This window comes from Etheostoma spectabile, chromosome 19 (genome assembly GCF_008692095.1).
Source record: "Etheostoma spectabile isolate EspeVRDwgs_2016 chromosome 19, UIUC_Espe_1.0, whole genome shotgun sequence".
Lineage (NCBI taxonomy): Eukaryota > Metazoa > Chordata > Actinopteri > Perciformes > Percidae > Etheostoma > Etheostoma spectabile.
The window spans coordinates 1,210,163-1,227,915 of record NC_045751.1 but is presented as its reverse complement, the minus strand read 5'-3'; the positions used below and the strand labels follow the sequence as shown (position 1 = coordinate 1,227,915).

Genomic DNA, 17,753 nt, shown 5'->3' with positions numbered 1-17,753 from the left:
GTGTGTGTGTGTGTGCGTGCGTGCGTGCGTGCATGGGTGTGCCTTTGCACAGTGACAAGTGACAAAAGGAACTGTAAGTTCCATGGCCATAACAGCCCAGGGGACAATAAGACAGCGGAAAGATAAACAGCGTTGTCACCTCGGGAGGTTCTGTGGCCAGCCCAACAAGAACAAATCCTTTTATGCACGTGGCAGGATTATCATTGCTCGGCAACGGCGTATGGCCATCATTATGCCAAGGGGGCCACCACCCTCCCAGATACCAGCACTGTACCTCAGAAGACACAGATTCCCACATGCACAAAGTTTACCCACCCACTTGTTTCTGTCTACCCCATTGATTTTACATAATTACACACCCACCACGAATGGCACTTTTGAAGCAGGTTTGGATTTACCAATGCGATAGTGGCCATTTTAATGCTTCCCCCCCTCCAATTTTCATTTAAAGATGACACAGATATCGTAGACGTTCATTTAGCTAGCTACCAGTGAGGAAAACATTAATCTGATGTTCATTGAGTAAATTTTCTCCTAACAACATGAACACTCAGTCATTATTAAAAAATGATAAAGGGGACATATTTCACAGAGATAACACAACGTAGACTGGGGCTATGCCGCATTGGCAAGCAAATGCCTCGCAGGAAATTGCTCTGTATGAGGTGGCATGCTGTTTAATTACTTGCTAGGCGCTTCAAATCCACTGTGCTGGAACCCTATGCTACAGAAATGCCCCCCATTTTCCAGCATCCCAAGTTATTACCTGAGCGCTAAGCAGGTAGGTATTAACCGCTGATAAAGCCAGAGCTTTTTTTAGCCCAAACATATATCATCATATGAGAAATTGAAAGTAGAATAGTTTTATATTATCACAAATAAGTCTTAAATGAGCCAGCCATCTGTATGCGTCCAACCTCACCAACTATCTGAGCAATGCTGTATTTGGGTGGGGCTTTATTCAACTCTGTAGAGGCATTTCAAACCTACATATTCTGTAGAAATTACAGACAGTGTGACAATGTGACACTAGTTAGATTAAAAGTTGAGAAGGCTGTGCAAGCTTCATTATGTCATGGTTTGGAAAGGATTGGGGAATTTTTGAGGCTGTGGCAGGCTCAAATGTAGCGATTTCAATCCTGTTTCAAAACCCTCCACCAATTGGCGGGCTCCCACTGGCACACTGTATCCACGAAGATAACCCAGAAGGGACTCTCATATTCTGAAAGAGACACTTGTAAAACCCTGAGTCGTGACGATCATGCTGCAGCCGCTGCTGCGGCTCTAGTAGAGGCACTCATAGGCCAAGTGGGGATTTGAGAAACTGGGGTAAGAGCAAACCTCAGTGATCGTTTCTACCCTGGAGAGAGCATGATCTAATACCTCTGTCCAGGAGGGCAAGCTTTTTTATGCCAGCTTAAGGACCCCACCTTGCAGAGTTTTTGCACCAAATCCAATCTACAATCTACAACCAATGACTCACTTGCCCCCTGTATATTTATAAACAAAATCTTGTGTGTGGGTGGACTTTAGGAGCTATGGCACCCAAAGGGGGTGACGCCGAGATAACCTGGCAACCTGCTTACGGCCATGTCCACTTATATTGATTACTACAGCAGCTGCTGAGAGGAAAAGAGGGCAGGAAGAACAAAGAGAGAAGAGAAAAAGTGTCTCTGTGGGAGCACTTTCTTGCCCATCCCGCTTAATGGACCTCACCGAATTAAAGAGATCTTAACAATACTGGGCTAATTGTGGGATCACAATATATTAACCCCACTCCAATTCTAAAGGGTGCCATTTTGTGGGTGTTTTATTCCAAATGCTTCAATTAGCCATAAAACATGCTGGCAAGTGCTGGCAGAGCTCCTCGTCCCCCTCCTTCACCCCAGCCTCCACACGTCAGAGGAAAAGAAAGCCAACTCCAGTCGTTCATTATTGGGTGAGGCCCTTTTGTTATCAGGCAGGCTGTCTTTGAGGTTGTCCTTGCCTTTAACTCTTTTATTGAGTTCCGCAGCACAGCATTGTGTTCCAGGAGATACTATTCACACAGCTGATAACGCTAGGTGAAGGTGCTGTTTTAAACAAACACCTACTTTTGCACACCGGAGCAAATAGGCAAATTAAATTTGCTAATTGCTTCCTGAGGAGTCCACGCTTCTGAGCAAATTTTCCGTGGATCACATTTTCACAATATTTTCAGGGCAATTCATATTCACATGCTAAAACAAACCACATGTGTTGTGAAAGTGGCAGAATGAGAGACCAAAACACTAAATAATCCAAGATGAAGTTTCAACAGACTAAACAGCCCCGGCGTTATCTCCAAATGAGAGGCAGAACATGTGACAGACACTCTGGATGTGAGAAGATAAAATATCTCCCATTAAATGGGTCATCTAGTATTTAAAGTACTGTTTATTCTCACTGTCTCTTTTGCTCCCTCTTTCCTTCTCTCTTTCAGCAGATAGAGGAGTACCATCCAGTTAGTTCAGACAGAAAACATTCTTAATAAATTGGCCCCCAAATTGCGTAGTGGGGTTAAATCTGTGCCTTGACAATTTAATTGCGTTGCTTCATCTGAGTCTTTTATTTTTTTCTCTCCGCTTTCTGCTCTGTCAGATTTAAAACACATTCCCTTGGATGAGGTTAAGCGACTAGCCGGACCTTCTAATCATGGCACAATCACAAATTGTGTGTGGGTGGGGGATATGTGCGTGTGGCGAATGCAGCGGTAGTGGTATCAAGTCGTCACATCTTGACTCTGCCAAGAAAAGCAGCCTTGGATTTGATAAACAAATAATGTCATTCTGTGTTATTACCCCCGGCCCCCAGATTTCAGAGGAAATAAATCAACGTCAGCCTTGCCGTTAAGGCGTTAGTCAGGCCTGACACGTCGGCTGGTCACACAGGCACAACATATGGCAGCAAAGAAGGAGGGAGGAAAGGGAGACAGGGAGGGTAAGGTACGGCACACCGGAGAGACAAATCATGGCAGCAGCCAGAGACGTCTGGTCATTTAGCATGAGCTTACTGAGATGGAGAGAGGGTGATTATGGCCTGTACGGAGTGATGAAGCCATACATAACACTGTTAAGTCCCTCTCTGTGTCTGTGTGTGTGTGTGTGTAAGGCATCGGTGTATCAGTCTGATGATGTTCCAAATCATAAAACTAAATGTTAAAGCTTAAACATTGGTTATGTAATACAGAGCAGCAAACTGACGGCTCCTGTCGTTTTTTTGTCATCTGACTACAGAGTCAATAGAAAATCTTGTTTTTTCCGGAACAATTTTCCAAGCAAATGATCCTATGGACTAGATATCGAGGGTCTACATGTTCTGGGCACAGTACTCGGGGCCAACAGTATATTCTCTGTTTTCATTAACAGGATGTATCGCCCCTCTGTCTCTTCTCTCACCACTATTTATGTATCTATCGTCACCACTCCAGGTTCAGTATATATTCTGGGCTGGCTAATCATGATGATTTGTGTTCTAAATTTCTAAATCATGTGTCTCTCTAAATGCAGAAACAATTGTCCAAGCCAAGCACCAGGCGACTGATTTTAAAATTCTCCATCCTAGCTATAATACCACAACTGGTCCTGTGATAATCTTTACATCCTGGCAGGAATTCACTATTTTGTGCCTCTCTTTCAACAAAAATGACAGCTCCCTGAATGAAGAAGAAGGGCTGTTGCTGAAGCTAAGGAAACGGTTCGACCCATCAATGTGGACCATGATGTGGACCATGATGTGTGTGTGTGTGTGTGTGTGTGTGTGTGTGTGTGTGTGTGTGTGTGTGTTGTGTGTTTGTGTTTTTGTGTGTGGTGTGCAAAGATGATGCATCTCCTGGGAACCTTTTCAGACTGTTAGAGCACTATCAGATAGCAGATGGGGGAAGATAAAGTAGAAGGGAGTTATCTGTGTGTGTGTGTATGGTGTGTGTTGTGGTGGTTTGTGTGTGTGTGTGTGTGTGTGTGTGTGTGTGTGTGTGTGTGAGAGAGAACTGTTGTTACACATCCTGACACGGGCCAGATCTGATTGAGACACCTACCCAAGGGATGTTAGCGGTGCTGTTCTTTCTAGTTCTCCGTGGAAAAATCCTTTGACCGGTAACCCTGCTGCTGCTGCTAAAACTAACCACCTGAACTCTGTCACACATCTGCTGAGATCAGCTGAAGCTGTCACATGCCTTCAAACACACCAGACCCTTTCTATCTGACTTTGGGTCTAAAATCATTCAGTGTACCTTTTTGCAAAAATGTAAACAAAAACAGAAAGATTTGCAATGGATCCCAGAAATCAAACACCTGGGGGGAATTAGCCAAATCAACAATGAAACATTTTCATAAAAAATTGATTATTAAATGCTCTCCTACTTTCTTAAACAGCTCTCCAAACAACCAATAGGATCACAGTGGGATTCAGTGGTAGAACCTCCCTATCTACAGTTCAGCCCGGAGCTGCTGCTGTTGTCCGTCTACAGCCGTCCAACAGATGGTCCAAGCAACCATTTGCTTACACCACAGAATCACACACCACCATAATGATTGGACACTCACTTATTTTGTTTTGGCAGCGACTTCCCAATCGGCTTCTCACGAGGAAACACTGATTGCTGTGATTGCTCTGACTCTGACTTGCTTTGACGGTCACAACAGGAGGGGGAGGAAAACAGAGATTTGGAGCCTCAAATAAGGAATATTCAGCTAGATGCTGAGATGGGATGACGAATGGTGCTTTACTCTGCTTTTTTTCGCCTAATGACATGCAAATGGATATTTGCTTAAGTCGGCAGCTCTGAATGTGCACCACTAAGCAAGGGGCCTTTGAACATACTGTTGAAATGTGTTGGAGGAACACAAAAAGGGGGAACGAGTGAGTGCAGAGAGCGACAGGACAAAAAAGAGGCATGGAGACGGTTTCCGATGTCCATCTTTCTAAAAGGACATTTCCTTGCTGCAATCAGCCGTCGTAGCTATCCATAAAATAATTACACATGCACAGAGAAGGCTGGTCACTTTGGTTTTGACCAAATTTAGATTGATTTAGATAGATTTGCGAAGGGAGCAGAATGGACCAGAACTTCTTGTTTTTCTGCACCGAGGACTCAGTGTTATCATCCACTGCTGACACCATCTTTACGCTCTCACACACACACACACACACACACACACACACACACACACACACACACACACACACACACACACACACACACACACAAACTCAAATGCAGCTGCTGACCTTTTAGGCCCTGCCAAGCCCATTGAGGGTTTGTGGCGTTTCATTTGTCACAGTAACGTCTTTCTCGGAAAAATGCCAGCGCAAGGAGAGCCAGGGTACAGTGGACAAGATATAGTGGTCTAAGGACGATTCAAATAAAAAGGTGTGTTTCTGTGTCATTGTCCTATTCTACATCTTTGTGAGCATGTGTTTGCGTGCATATGACTGGGGACGCAATATCACACATTTATGGTAATAGAAATGACAGAATATTTTGGGGGGAAACACAGTCAATTTGATTCTGCGGCACACAAAGGTCACCCTATTCAATTTGCACTCAATGCCATACGTGGTGCGAGAAGGAAACACAAGAAAGCAAACAATCTCATCGAGGCCTTGCAAGCTTCACCACTTACCTACTGCATAAAAGCGATTTGCTGATTACTAAATAAACGCATTATCTTTTACCTTGACTTCTATGTGCGCAAGTGCTTTTTTTCCCTACCTGGATTCAGGTAGGAGGCTTCCACTGCAGCGTACATGCCTCTTATCCCTTTGGACTTTGTTAGCATGTTATCTGAGCAGTATTTCTTCATGCACACTTTCAAGTGCTGCTTGTGTATGGGCTGCACGTGTGGTAGCAGTGGTCAAACACGGAGGACTTTGCATGTTGTGTGAGTGGTAACGATGTGGGGATGCACCTATCTTTACGAGTAAAGAAATAAAAACATCAAAGAAATAGTGCACTTAAGTCAATACAATCCCAAGTCGCTAACTCTCCGAGTCTTTCTTTGTAGCATCAACGTCGAATGTTGAGCTGTATTTCATCTTAATCGAGGATCTTTTCTCTGTGGAATACTAATCGTGTTGCCTTTGGTTTGGATAAGCTCACTTTTCACAGCTTACATTTGGCTGAGAATGGTCACCACACCTGCAAACACTACAGTACTAGAGACTGGGAAATGTCTGCCAAATGCAGAATTATGAATGGCCAGTGACCACTTCATGACAAGCGTCCAACACTTCAAATACCTTCCCATCAAGTTATTATCGACACAGCCATACAGCCATATGAAAAGAGGTTTGGCAGGCCACAGTATAGCCTAAATGGTCTTCTGGAAAGAGCTGATTAACAAGCAGACAATTTTAGAGCTGTTGACTGAGGTCAACAGCTCTGGGATTGTGGATAAATGCAGCAGATTTATCCCAGATACACCACTTCAAAATTTCCCAATACACATTTCCTAATTCACCTGATATAAAAAAAAATGCTTGCTATAGGTGTGCTTGAACCATATAATTCTGTTTATGTGTACAGCAAGTACTTAATACTGATTCAGGACTGGGTATAAACTCCAGTCTCTTTGGACACCCACCCCATGTCTATGTCTAATTGTATTCTATACCAATACAATACATTGTTTTACAAAAAGTCGAGTGGAAGGAATGTGTTGTATCTGCAGTGACCAAATGTCTGTAAAAGCTTCTGCTTTCAGCTCAGGAGCTACTGATTGGGCAGCAAGTGAGTCATCCAAGCATCCAGTCACTCATGCATCAGCAGAGCCTAGGAGAGCCTCTTGAACTATTTGAGGCCTGGGCAGACTTAAATGCTTCAGGGGGGAAATAAGCTGGAGCTATAAGCATGCAGTGCACATCATAAAGCTTAGTTAGAATGGGGAGGTTCTTTTCTGCATGGACGACAAAGCTCTTAAAAATAGACCCTCAACCAGGGATAACTAGTCCTTCACATGTACAGTACAAGATTGCAGTGCACATGGCCAAATATGTGTTATAATTGTAACACAAAAAAGACTCAAATGTACTTATAATAATTCAAGAAAAGCATCTTGACTCTCAACTGGACTGTGCTACACTGATGTGGTATCTGCTATTGCGCAAAGCTAATCTGAGCTCATTTTTCACCAGCTGATCTTGTTTTTGCTGACTCTTTGTTCAACTTCTCACCTTGCTGCAGTCATGTACAGGTGTACTCCATGACCTCCCTGTCAGATGAGTCTACAGGTACAACAGAACACACTTATGACCACACCCAAGCCCCAAAGGTCAAATGTATCACACCATTTACCAGAGAGGACAGTTAAACACTTCTTTTCAGTCTGATTAAGTCACTCTTAACTGTCTGCCAGCTCATCCCATAACTGCCTAAATTATGCCTTTTTTAACAAATAGTTAGACAAATAGTTTCCCTCTAAATTATCAGTTATTGATAGGAATCAACTAAGTTATCGGGAAGCTGTGACACAAACACACACAAAGATTGACAGAATATGGCAAACTACCAGAGGAGAAGAGCTGGCCAAGGCTACTGGCACGGAACACACACACACACACACACACACACACACACACACACAGGATCGATTGGCCTTTCCTGGAGAGGGGAAGCAGCCTATCGCCCAAGACTGATAGTGCTTCACCATAAATCACGGCACTCACTGATTGAAGGCCTCTCTCCATCCCCTTCCTTCTCTCTCTCTCTGTCAAGGTTTCCTTTTTGTGTGTTATTTATACTGTTTTCTCACTGATGGCTATCGCTTTTACTTTTTCATTTGTGTCCCTGTCACTCTGTTATCAATTAATTTCATCTCTATGCAAACACCATCTTGCGCGACCTCTGTCCCTTTTCACTGCATGAGCAGAAGTATAAAAGCATTTTAGGAATCCACTGTGTACACATTCCTCCCACTCCAAAGTGCACACTATTAAAGACTGCAAGGAAGTTTGGCATTATCATGTAGCGTCGGTCCACTCAAAGGCAAGAGAGAAGTATGCATGCCACTGTCTGACAAAAAAAAAACAGAGTATGCTTTTATATGGCCCTGTTTGTGTGTGTGTGTGTGTGTGTGTGTGTGTGTCTGTATGTGTGAGTGTGAGAGAGAGAGAGAGAGAGAGAGAGAGAGAGAGAGAGAGAGAGAGAGAGAGAGAGTATGAATTGTGGGGAGGGGGTGGTGGATTATTGGCTTAGTGTTTTGGCCAGGTTTAAGTGAAACAACCCTGAAAGGCTCTTAGTGGAGATTACCCCAGGTACTAAAAATAGTTATTCCCACCCAATGCACACGTGCCAACACACTAAACAGAAAGCGATCATAGTGTTGTGTCTAGCCAGAAAATACCACAATCTGATCTTTGTATAGGGTGTCTCTATTACACAAAAGACACACATGCACATGTACACATTTGTGGATGGAGTGATGAGAGAGATGGGTATACCCCGGGGGCAGGGGATCAGCTGGGGTAAGAACACCAAACCAGGCCTCAATCAGCAGCGGCTCCACTGGGAACTTGGGGCTGAGTGTGTGTGTGTGTGTGTGTGTGAGAGGGGGGGGGGCTAGACATGCAGCCAAGCAGCCACCACGAGACCAAAGGATGTTCCCTTGCTCTTTTTCAAAACATTCCCTGAGGGGAGGTTTCTTTTGGCCATATCCACCCACCCTGCTCACTCTCCGTGTATTTTTTTCAACGTGCTCCCTTCCAACAAGCGATTCTTGGAGGCCAGACTATATTTGTTTAGCCACTGCAGCTTCAACTTCCCATCAGCCAGAAACAAATCCTTTGCCTTGGGTGAGAAAAAGACCGAGGGAGGAAGGGAGAGAACAGGGGGTGGGGGGTGACATGGCAGGGAGCAGAGCCCACAGTGTTGCAGGGCGGTGGGTTGAGAGCTCTTGTTGTGGAGTGGATCTGACAGACGCTCCGAGATGACACAGGCTTGGACAGCCTTAGTCTGCATCTCTCTCCTATACGTCTGCGTCTACTTGTCTGCGCTCCCTCTCATTTGGGTATCTTGAAACAGCATCGCAGCCGGTCTGAAAGCGTGGTCTGTCTTCAGTTCGACAGTGATGGAGGATGTCTTCCATCAGACAGTGCAAACAATGTATCAGCACAGTAAAAATCTGAAGGGAAGTCGAGATGAGGAGACTATGGTGTATTCTAATGAGACTCACTTGAGAAAATCATATTTTACAGCGGAATATGATAATTCATACCCCCTTTGCTGGAGCGGTGAACTGGTGCGGGTGGTGTACTCTCAAATGTCAGCATAAATTTGCAAAATAAAACCAACCAGCATTCAGCAGGGAGTAGGAACAGGGACAATAAGGGTCTCTGCTGTGTGTGTGTTTGTGTGTGTGGGTGTGACAATTCCTCTCAGAGGGTCCATGACTTTGTGCGCACTCCTGTTTCAGCTCACAGGAGTGCCTATCGCCAACAAGTGTGTCAGCTAATCTATGCTTACACATGTTTGCAGGGAGGGAAAGGCTGCTTAAGAAAAAAACATGTCATCCCCGTATGTTTCATCAAAGCCAGCTAAATATGACCCAATCAATCTAATCTGCCTTTACTTAAGAATAAGCGTTGGAGCATCTGTCCAAAACAATGCTCAAACAAGCAAGACAAAGCAGCATAATGCCTTGCAAAGTCTGATGCGAATCATACACTAAAGCCTGTTGGAGTAATCTAAAGAGTCTGCATGAGCGACATGGCCCGCATATGTGCGCTCACGTGTGCCACAATATCTGAGTAATGCTTTAAGCCTTGGCATCTTATTTTACTACCTGCAAAGCCCACAACCTTTTACTTCCAATCCATGAGCTTTTCCTGGCCTCTACATTTACATCTCTTTCATTACCCATCTGTCCCCATGTCTGTGTGTCTGTCTTGTCATCTGTTGGACTTTTCTGTCTATCTCTGTGGCTCCCTTTGTTTCACTATTCTGTCTCTGCTCCTGTGCCTTTGTCCCACCTGTCCATCTATCATCAGTGTATCTCACAAAAGTCAGGTACAGCAGCGATAAAATAGCAGAAGGTAAACTCAGTGCCAAAATCCTTGCATAATCACATAGACACGTTCATAGTGTGATGGGGCCATGGCGCATCCCGGCGTGACCGCCACCGGGGCGTCCACATCGGAATCCGACCAAGCTAAAATCCCACGAGACACATTTCCATCAATCAAACGGTTGAAGCTTGATATGAAATCTGAGTGGAGTCCGGCGGTTCAAAAGACTTTGCGACATGCTTCTATGCTATTATCTTCGGCAGTACATTGGGAACTTATTGGAGTAACCACCCCTTAACAACTGCAGCCCAGAATAGACTGTGGACTTTCACAGTCGGCCCGTTTTGAAGAGGCGTCAAACACACTGTGCCAGGAGCGATAGCTGGTTGTGTGTGTTTGTGTGTGTGTGTGTGTGTGTGTGTGTGTGTGTGTGTGTGTGTGTGTGTGTGTGTGTGTGTGTGTGTGTGTGTGTGTTACAAGAGGTGGGGGGAGGTGTATCATTCTCTACATTTTGTGTCAGGGACAGTTGGGACAGTGGCAGGGAATGGAGCAAAAAGCCAGCCAGGGGACAGCTTGTGATCTCAGACCGTATGGTGCTTACGGAACAGGGCGCACACATACACAGATAGAAACATGGGCTTATTTGCATCCACACATACGCTTACAATGTGTATACAGGCTGTAAACAACTCAAGTGTTCCCCTTGATTGCCAAATAGCCAAATTGATTGTCTGATGTGACAACTACGTTTCCGGTTCCAACCGCACTGTACAACCACGTCATTACATAGTCTTACTCATTTGCTACCGCCAGTCACATGGAACTGCAACCAAAAATAAAAGCCCCAGTCCAAGAAAAACAGGAGGTGTTTGTCTATCTTTTTGAGCTGCAAATCATTGGCATACTTGAACTAATGAAACCCGGTTCAAACTTCCAAGAATCATGTTGTTTGAAGGGGACTTTTAAAAGAGGGGGCCTCAGCGTGACAGCTGCACCCAGCTGTTACACATGTAACTCGGGGGGGGGGGGGGGGGGGGGGGGGGGGGGGGGGCCTTAATCATCTGCTACCTGCTTTTTGTTAAAACAAACAAAAGCTGATTTCTTAAGTGGATTTATATGCACAAGAGGAAGGGAAAATGCAAGAAAAAGAATATACTCGCAGTCTTAAAATCTAGCTTGTTATTAACATGTTCTCTAACCTTAAACTTTTGATTGAATGCTTTCTGCCTTATGTAGAGGCCAATCAGGGGGGCGCAGGAAGTACAGCTGAAGCCCCGGCTTTTTGATCCTTGCTGAGCGGTAAACTTTCCCCTGTCAGATTAAGTAGGATTAGCTGGGTCCTGCAGTATGATGAACTGAGCACTTTGTATGGTGACTTGAAACTTTCCGAAGATGAAAAAAAATCCCTGGTCAGGGAAATGCATTACTTGCTTTGAAACCCCAGTTTTCACTGCTTGATTAGAAGCCTTTCACATATCCTCAGCATAATACAATAGCTGCTGGCTTGATCAGTGTGTGAAAACACACACATACGCACACACACACACACACACACACACACACACACACACACTTTGGTATTTTTATCCATCCCCAGAGCCATTCAGTGGCTGTAAGCCATATCACTCTCAGACAAGAGAGGAGCCATGGTGACTCCAGCTAGTACTTGAGGCATCCCTTCCCATGTATGTGTTTGGGGTGGTCCACAGAGCTAGATGTATGGTTTTTTAAAGAGACTCTAAAAATTAAAAGGTGGTGGTGATAGAGAGGAGGTCAGATGTGGAAAGAATTTAGTCTGCTATCCACTGTTGTCTGCAAGACCACTGAAGAAGCACGCACACACACTAACACACAAAACAGACACCCTGAAAACGTGACTACATGACAGGGCCATAGACACACGCACTGCCTTCTCAGACAGGGCTTTTCCTCCCGGGGCAAGGCTAAAGCATCCAATCTCAGTCTTTCTTGTCTATCTCTGGCACTGATAAAGGCTTATAATGAACTAGGGACTAGAACTCAGTCCCAAGACTGATGGCTTTATGGCCCTGGCCAGATCATCACCCTCTGTGGACCTGTTTGTCACAGGGTGAGGACAACGAGAGAGAACCCGAGAGTCAAATGGAAAGAGAGGGATAGGAGGAGACAGAGAGAAAGAAAAAGGGAGAGCGAGTGAGGGAAGCAAAGATTAAAGTTTAACACTCTAACCTTTGAGCGTTTTGCAATACAGCCACGGTGTCCAGAGTTTACTACTGGAGCGTTGTTTCAGATGTGTGCCGCTGTACTGTCTCTGAGCTGAAATAAATGCTTTAAGTTTTGATAAGGGAGCCTACAATCGTGGCCAGGATGCAAACAAGGGGACAAAGGTCCTCCCGGGCTTATCTTTCTTCACAATATCTCCTTTTTTGTACTTCGGAGTAATGTAAAAGCATGTTTGTAAACTGGTAACAGGAGAGCGTTGTGTTTGCTAGGGCATGTTATTATTCCTGCTCACTCCTGACCCCTGGGAGAGCATATGATGAAATCACTGTGAATGCAAGGATGTTCCATAGCTTAGAAAAAGCAACTTGCTATGGCATACATACTGATGAAGGAAATAAATATAAAAACATAAAGATGACGTGATGTGAAATATATACTGTAAGCTTTACTTACCTCAAAGAGATTGGATGTATCGTTGCCATACTGGGTGGAAATAATCTCTGATTGGTCATTGTACCATTTGAGGCCACCCAGGAAGCTGTCTGCATCTAAGTCACTGACATCCAGCTCTGAGAGGTCTAGTTCAGGAAGGTCTGGGCAGAAGGGCTGGTCTTCACCAACCAAGGCAGCACACTGGACAAAAACAACACAACAAGGATAGTCAGACACCAAAATTCACACCCTTTTTATATGCAAATCAGTGAATTAGTGGTGCCAAAATTTGAAGACAATGGGGGACTCCAAATCCAAATCTGGATAAGATTCAGAAGTCTTCTCAAAACCTGCTGTTCAGAAAGAACAGAAGAAATCCATGCACAGGTATAATATAACAAGCATAAGCATCTCATCCAAATGACAAATTAAGTTCTTTAGTCCCTCATTTGATCATTTGGAATGTGTTTGCTGCTTTCACTTTATGACTTCTCTTACTGTTAGTCTATTGTTTGTAATTAAAACAGTTCTGCAGGTCAGCTCGCCACGCAACATGTTTCCGCTCTGCTTCTATCGATTAGATTATTACATTACATGTAGTTTTAGCTGACGCTAGGTGTGTATATATATACCTCAGAGGTCACACACCTCTGGAGAAAAAAGGGGTTGAGCGTCATGCTCGCAGTAGGACTCAAACCCAGGTCTCCCACACCAAAGGCATGTGTCATATCCAATGCACCACCACCAACCAGCCGAACACCATCACTCCCCCCTGCCATTGGTGCTGGCCTCCGTGCTACTAAATGCTTCCTGTTGACATTTTGTTATTCACCAGCCACTTTTATGTAATCTAGCCAATGTGTACTGTATGTAGCAGCTGCTCCTGCTTCCTCCCACACTAATCATCAGCTCTGTGCAAGAGAGGGGCTCTGGACTGGAAATCAACAGGGCTTTGGTGATGTGAAAATTGTGTTTTTGGGAGGGGAAAGAACAGGCAACAAGTTTGAGACTTAGCACACTTTGTGAGATCATTTTAAATTACAGATTGTCATACCCAATTGTTAATCTTGCACAGTATTAATTGATTTTGTCCCCCAAAAAATTAGACTCATGATTATGGATAGTATTAACCCCCCTCCCCAGACAGGAAACCAACAGCTGAAAGAACAGCAAACTCAGAGATCTGTCGTGTTAAAACAAAGCAGAGCCAAGGCGTATTTACTATCTGCGACTGTGCACATTCAAATCCAAGCCTACTGTCTAACGGGTACACGCAAGTATTTCTGTTGACAGCACGTCAGAACGCTACAGGATAGCCTTACGACAGATATAAGATATATCTCCTCGGGCGAAGCCGGGAGGTTGGCCCGCAGACTGCATGGGGACGGATAGAGAGTCGGGTTCGGCTCAGGGCAAAGCTGGGAGACGGATGCTGTGCCAAGTAGGAAAAAACGCCCAGACACCGGTGTCACAGTTCATCTGTAGTCGGATTCGCCCCAACACGAATGCACGATGACTTAGACTAGGAGGAGACAAATCCGTTATGTTTCAAACGCAACAGCGAAGGGGACAGATTCACTGCGTCTTAGGCTTCCTCTTTTGCTGATCCAGTCTGACAAGACACGGAATGAAAACACGTTAGGAAAAATGTGAGGCTATTCAGAGGCTGGACGTCCTATGACCAATTATCTGATGAACTTCTTGGTGGACTAATGAAATTGCGCCGCCAGACAGACAATCAGGGCGCACCACCGTGCTCCGGTGATTTACGCACGCATCGCACATAAAAAAAATGCACCTGCTAGGGGAAGATTATTAAGGGAAGTACTGACGTCCTGTATGACAGCTCGCTCATTGAAAGAGCAATGTTTCATCGCCGACATTACATGCACACATTTCATAAAATGAGTCGAAACAAGGAGCAAAACGCGCAGGTACATTTGTTGGATTGACACTGGCAGATATCTAAACGGTAAAGAAGACTCTGCTGAAGCTTAACTGGCTAAAGTGACAGAGTATGCCCGGTGATTAAAGTGCAAAGTTGCGCATCTGAAAGAAGAGCAGTGCCTATATCGGTCAGGAATAAAAGAGCATTACTTTTATTGAATAAAGGCAGTTTCCTCTCTCATATTCTCACACCACGCAGCTTTAGATACGCACAAATATGCAGCCAGGCTGCAGTCACATCGAGTAGTTCGAGAGAAAACCTTTCTGGAGCATCACTGATGGTGACTCCTGCATGCAGACAAGTGCCTAAGTATAACCAGTAAGCTGAACGGACTCGGTCAATTGGAAAAACAAGGGACGAATAAGTATCCTTTTGATGTGCCTTGGTATCTGTATGCACGGCGGATAGGTAACATAAGACGACGGGAGCCAATGGGAGCTAATTACATGGATACAGAAAGGTACACTGAAATTCGCACAAACAAACACAACATGATCAGGTCTGGCTGGATGCGATGTTGCTCTCCAGCCAGTGCAACCCTCCACCGGCCGGGATGCTGGCATACAGACGTGCCCTAACGGTACCGTTATTATTATGATGCTCCTGCGCAATGCCAGACAGCTCTCTGTGTGGACAACCTTTGCTCCTGCCTCTGAAAATAACATGCCCTATCCTGACACAGCACATCAAAGGGATTGTTATCGCCAGTGGAATTTAAGCGTCAGCGAAATACCTGACTTTGAGACATTTCAGTCATTTTGGCATGAAACCCTTCTCGGCACCGGAGCGCATACAGTCCGCGGTTGGAAGGATATCCGCAAGCTTGCAAGCACTCGCTCCGACTGAGCAGAAATCCTACAAGGAAAGCAATGGTCCCGAGCCCGTGCACGCCTTACAACAACTACACCTTTAACTGAGGAGAAAAGGGAGATTCCGCACATTCCCTCCACTTGTCATATATTCCCGTGTTGTAGTTAAATCCCCCGCATCCTCAACTGTGTCCAGACGCGCACTACACCGGCATGCCACCGCCAGCCCCAGCAGCACAGGAGAAGAGAGCGAAGACTTATGTGGAAACCACTGCCTCGGATAGTCAGTGTTGTCCAACGTTCCAGAGAAAAAAGAAAGTCCAGAAGGATAGAGAGATGAAAAAAGTCGGGTTTTTAGATGCGCTCACCTCTAATTCTCTCCACACCGAGTCCTGGTTACACCTGTCCCACGCCATCCAGCCACTGAATGACGGTCCGAAAAAAGAAAAAGAAAAAAGAAAGAAATCAAGTAAAAAAGAAATCCACACACGCTTCCCACTCGCTCTCACACAGGCAACTGCTGCCCCTCACCGAGAATGAACCGAGGGCACCTGTCTTACAACTGCTTTCCATCACATGACAAAGCTATTAAAAGTAGGCAGGGGAGTGACTCAGAGTCCACACTACTCGCCAGTGACGCGCAGTAAGCAGGCGGGGTCTGGCTGCGCACATAGTAAAATCCTCTCCGTGCACTGCAAAAAATGTCCATCCTTAAAACACATCACGCAGGGGCGTCGTTGGGCCTCTTTTAGGCTGGGCTGAAGCTAACCTATATCTTCCTAAGCCCCCCCCCCCCCCCCCCCCAATAATAATAAGAAAAATAAAACATATATGTATATACTTTTTTACAGTGCACTCACAACTTTTAATTAATCTTCCTTGACCATGCATCTGTTTGTGTCATTATGCACTGCAGTCTGTCTGTATTATTTATATTTTACAAACTTCTGGAAAAGAAGGTGTCCAGAACAGTATGTGGACGAGCGAGGTAGAGAGTGCCTGAAGAGAGAGAGCGCCTGGGCATTAAAACAAAGCAGTAAACCAGAGAAATAAAACGTTTTTGCCAATTTCTCACTGGTAATGCAACTGTAGCAAGCGTCTCACTATCGCCAACGTTATCCAAAGTCATATTTAGGAAGATTGAAATAATTAGCTTGACAAGCCAGACCCACATCCAGATGTTGGGTCTGGGAACTCCCCATTGGCAGGGCTCAATCCGAGGGGCGGGATAAACGGTTGTCTTTCAAGTTCCCTCTGCACGCAAAGACAGCAGCCATCTTCTTTGTTTTCAAGTAGCAGGGAATTTACGCAGAACCATGGCAACTCTGCCGTCATTATGTTAAGCCCGCCCACAGACTCTATACACGATGTGATTGGCCTGAGCAGAATTTGGTTTTTCCAAGTTTTTCGCAAGCCAACGGAGAGTTGTTAGACCGACCCTGGCTGCAAATTACATCTGCCTCTAGGGTGCGTCTAGATTTCTAGGCTAACAAATAATATATCCAGCTACAAAAAAAGCCAGAAAGTCAAAAGTTAGACAGAAGTACAAAGAGCCAATGGCTATGGAGATGATACACCGTCCCGTCTTGTCTTATTGGAGGAAACTGGCGGCTTTCAGAACAGTGCGTTGTAAGTAGCTGCAGGATTCATCACGTCTCAAATCTTTGGTCTGAACTTGCACTGCACACACACTGAGTGATCCAGAGTGAAATAGTCAGTTGTTCTTAATTACTTTCATTTGCTTAACTTTAGCTACGTTTACTTGAGGGAAAGATAAAGGAAGATTTTAGTTGGCTGAACAATAGTCTAGCTAGAGTGAATGAAGGAAATCCAAAAACTAACTAACATCACAGTTCTCTCTTCTCAGGGGCCCCTGAGGGGTTCCAGGGGGGTCCCCAGCAAAAAGTGAGTATTTTCACAATAATTCCATCCATAATCAACAGATTTTTTCATGGATTCATTCATAGACTTCCTGTAATAAAACATCTAAAAGCATAAATCCTATTAGATGGGGACCATTGGACAAAATCTAATCAAATGGGGGTCCATCGTCTAGTTTCTGTCAGTTTGGGGTCCTTGATGTCTAAAGGATTGAGAACCACTGGTCTACAGGGATAAACAGTCTGGGATGTTTTGTTTTCTTCTAACAGGCATCTGTTGGCAGGTTAGGCACTAAGGCACAGCCTAACCAACATTAGTCCATGCTAGTTATTATATATGCTATATTCTGACCAACTAACTTTCTGCATTCATTTGCTGTTATACATTATGTTGATGTTGTAGGCTAGGTACATGAGCATACATACATACACACTTGTATACACACACACACACACATATAT

The 17,753-nt window shown here is 44.7% G+C and overlaps 1 protein-coding gene and 1 long non-coding RNA gene across 11 annotated transcripts in view; one reads left to right on the top strand and one right to left on the bottom strand.

The window, feature by feature from the left end:
- LOC116707051 (uncharacterized) overlaps nucleotides 1-9,649 on the top strand; it is a 29,512-nt gene extending 19,863 nt beyond the window's left edge. Inside the window, exons 2-3 of the long non-coding RNA XR_004336395.1 lie at nucleotides 7,421-7,427; nucleotides 8,541-9,649. This is a non-coding gene — a long non-coding RNA (uncharacterized LOC116707051). The remainder of the gene's footprint in view (nucleotides 1-7,420; nucleotides 7,428-8,540) is intronic.
- Nucleotides 1-17,753, bottom strand: part of ppargc1a (peroxisome proliferator-activated receptor gamma, coactivator 1 alpha) — a 330,707-nt gene that overhangs the window by 21,170 nt on the left and 291,784 nt on the right. For 5 of the 10 annotated variants that reach the window (XM_032544182.1, XM_032544183.1, XM_032544184.1 and 2 more), the window contains exon 2: nucleotides 12,676-12,855. In XM_032544182.1, coding sequence (XP_032400073.1) covers nucleotides 12,676-12,855 — 180 coding nt within the window. Of the gene's footprint in view, nucleotides 1-12,675; nucleotides 12,856-15,335; nucleotides 15,728-15,779; nucleotides 16,025-17,753 lie in introns of those variants that run through there. The other 5 variants (XM_032544185.1, XM_032544190.1, XM_032544186.1 and 2 more) reach the window with 2 other exon arrangements.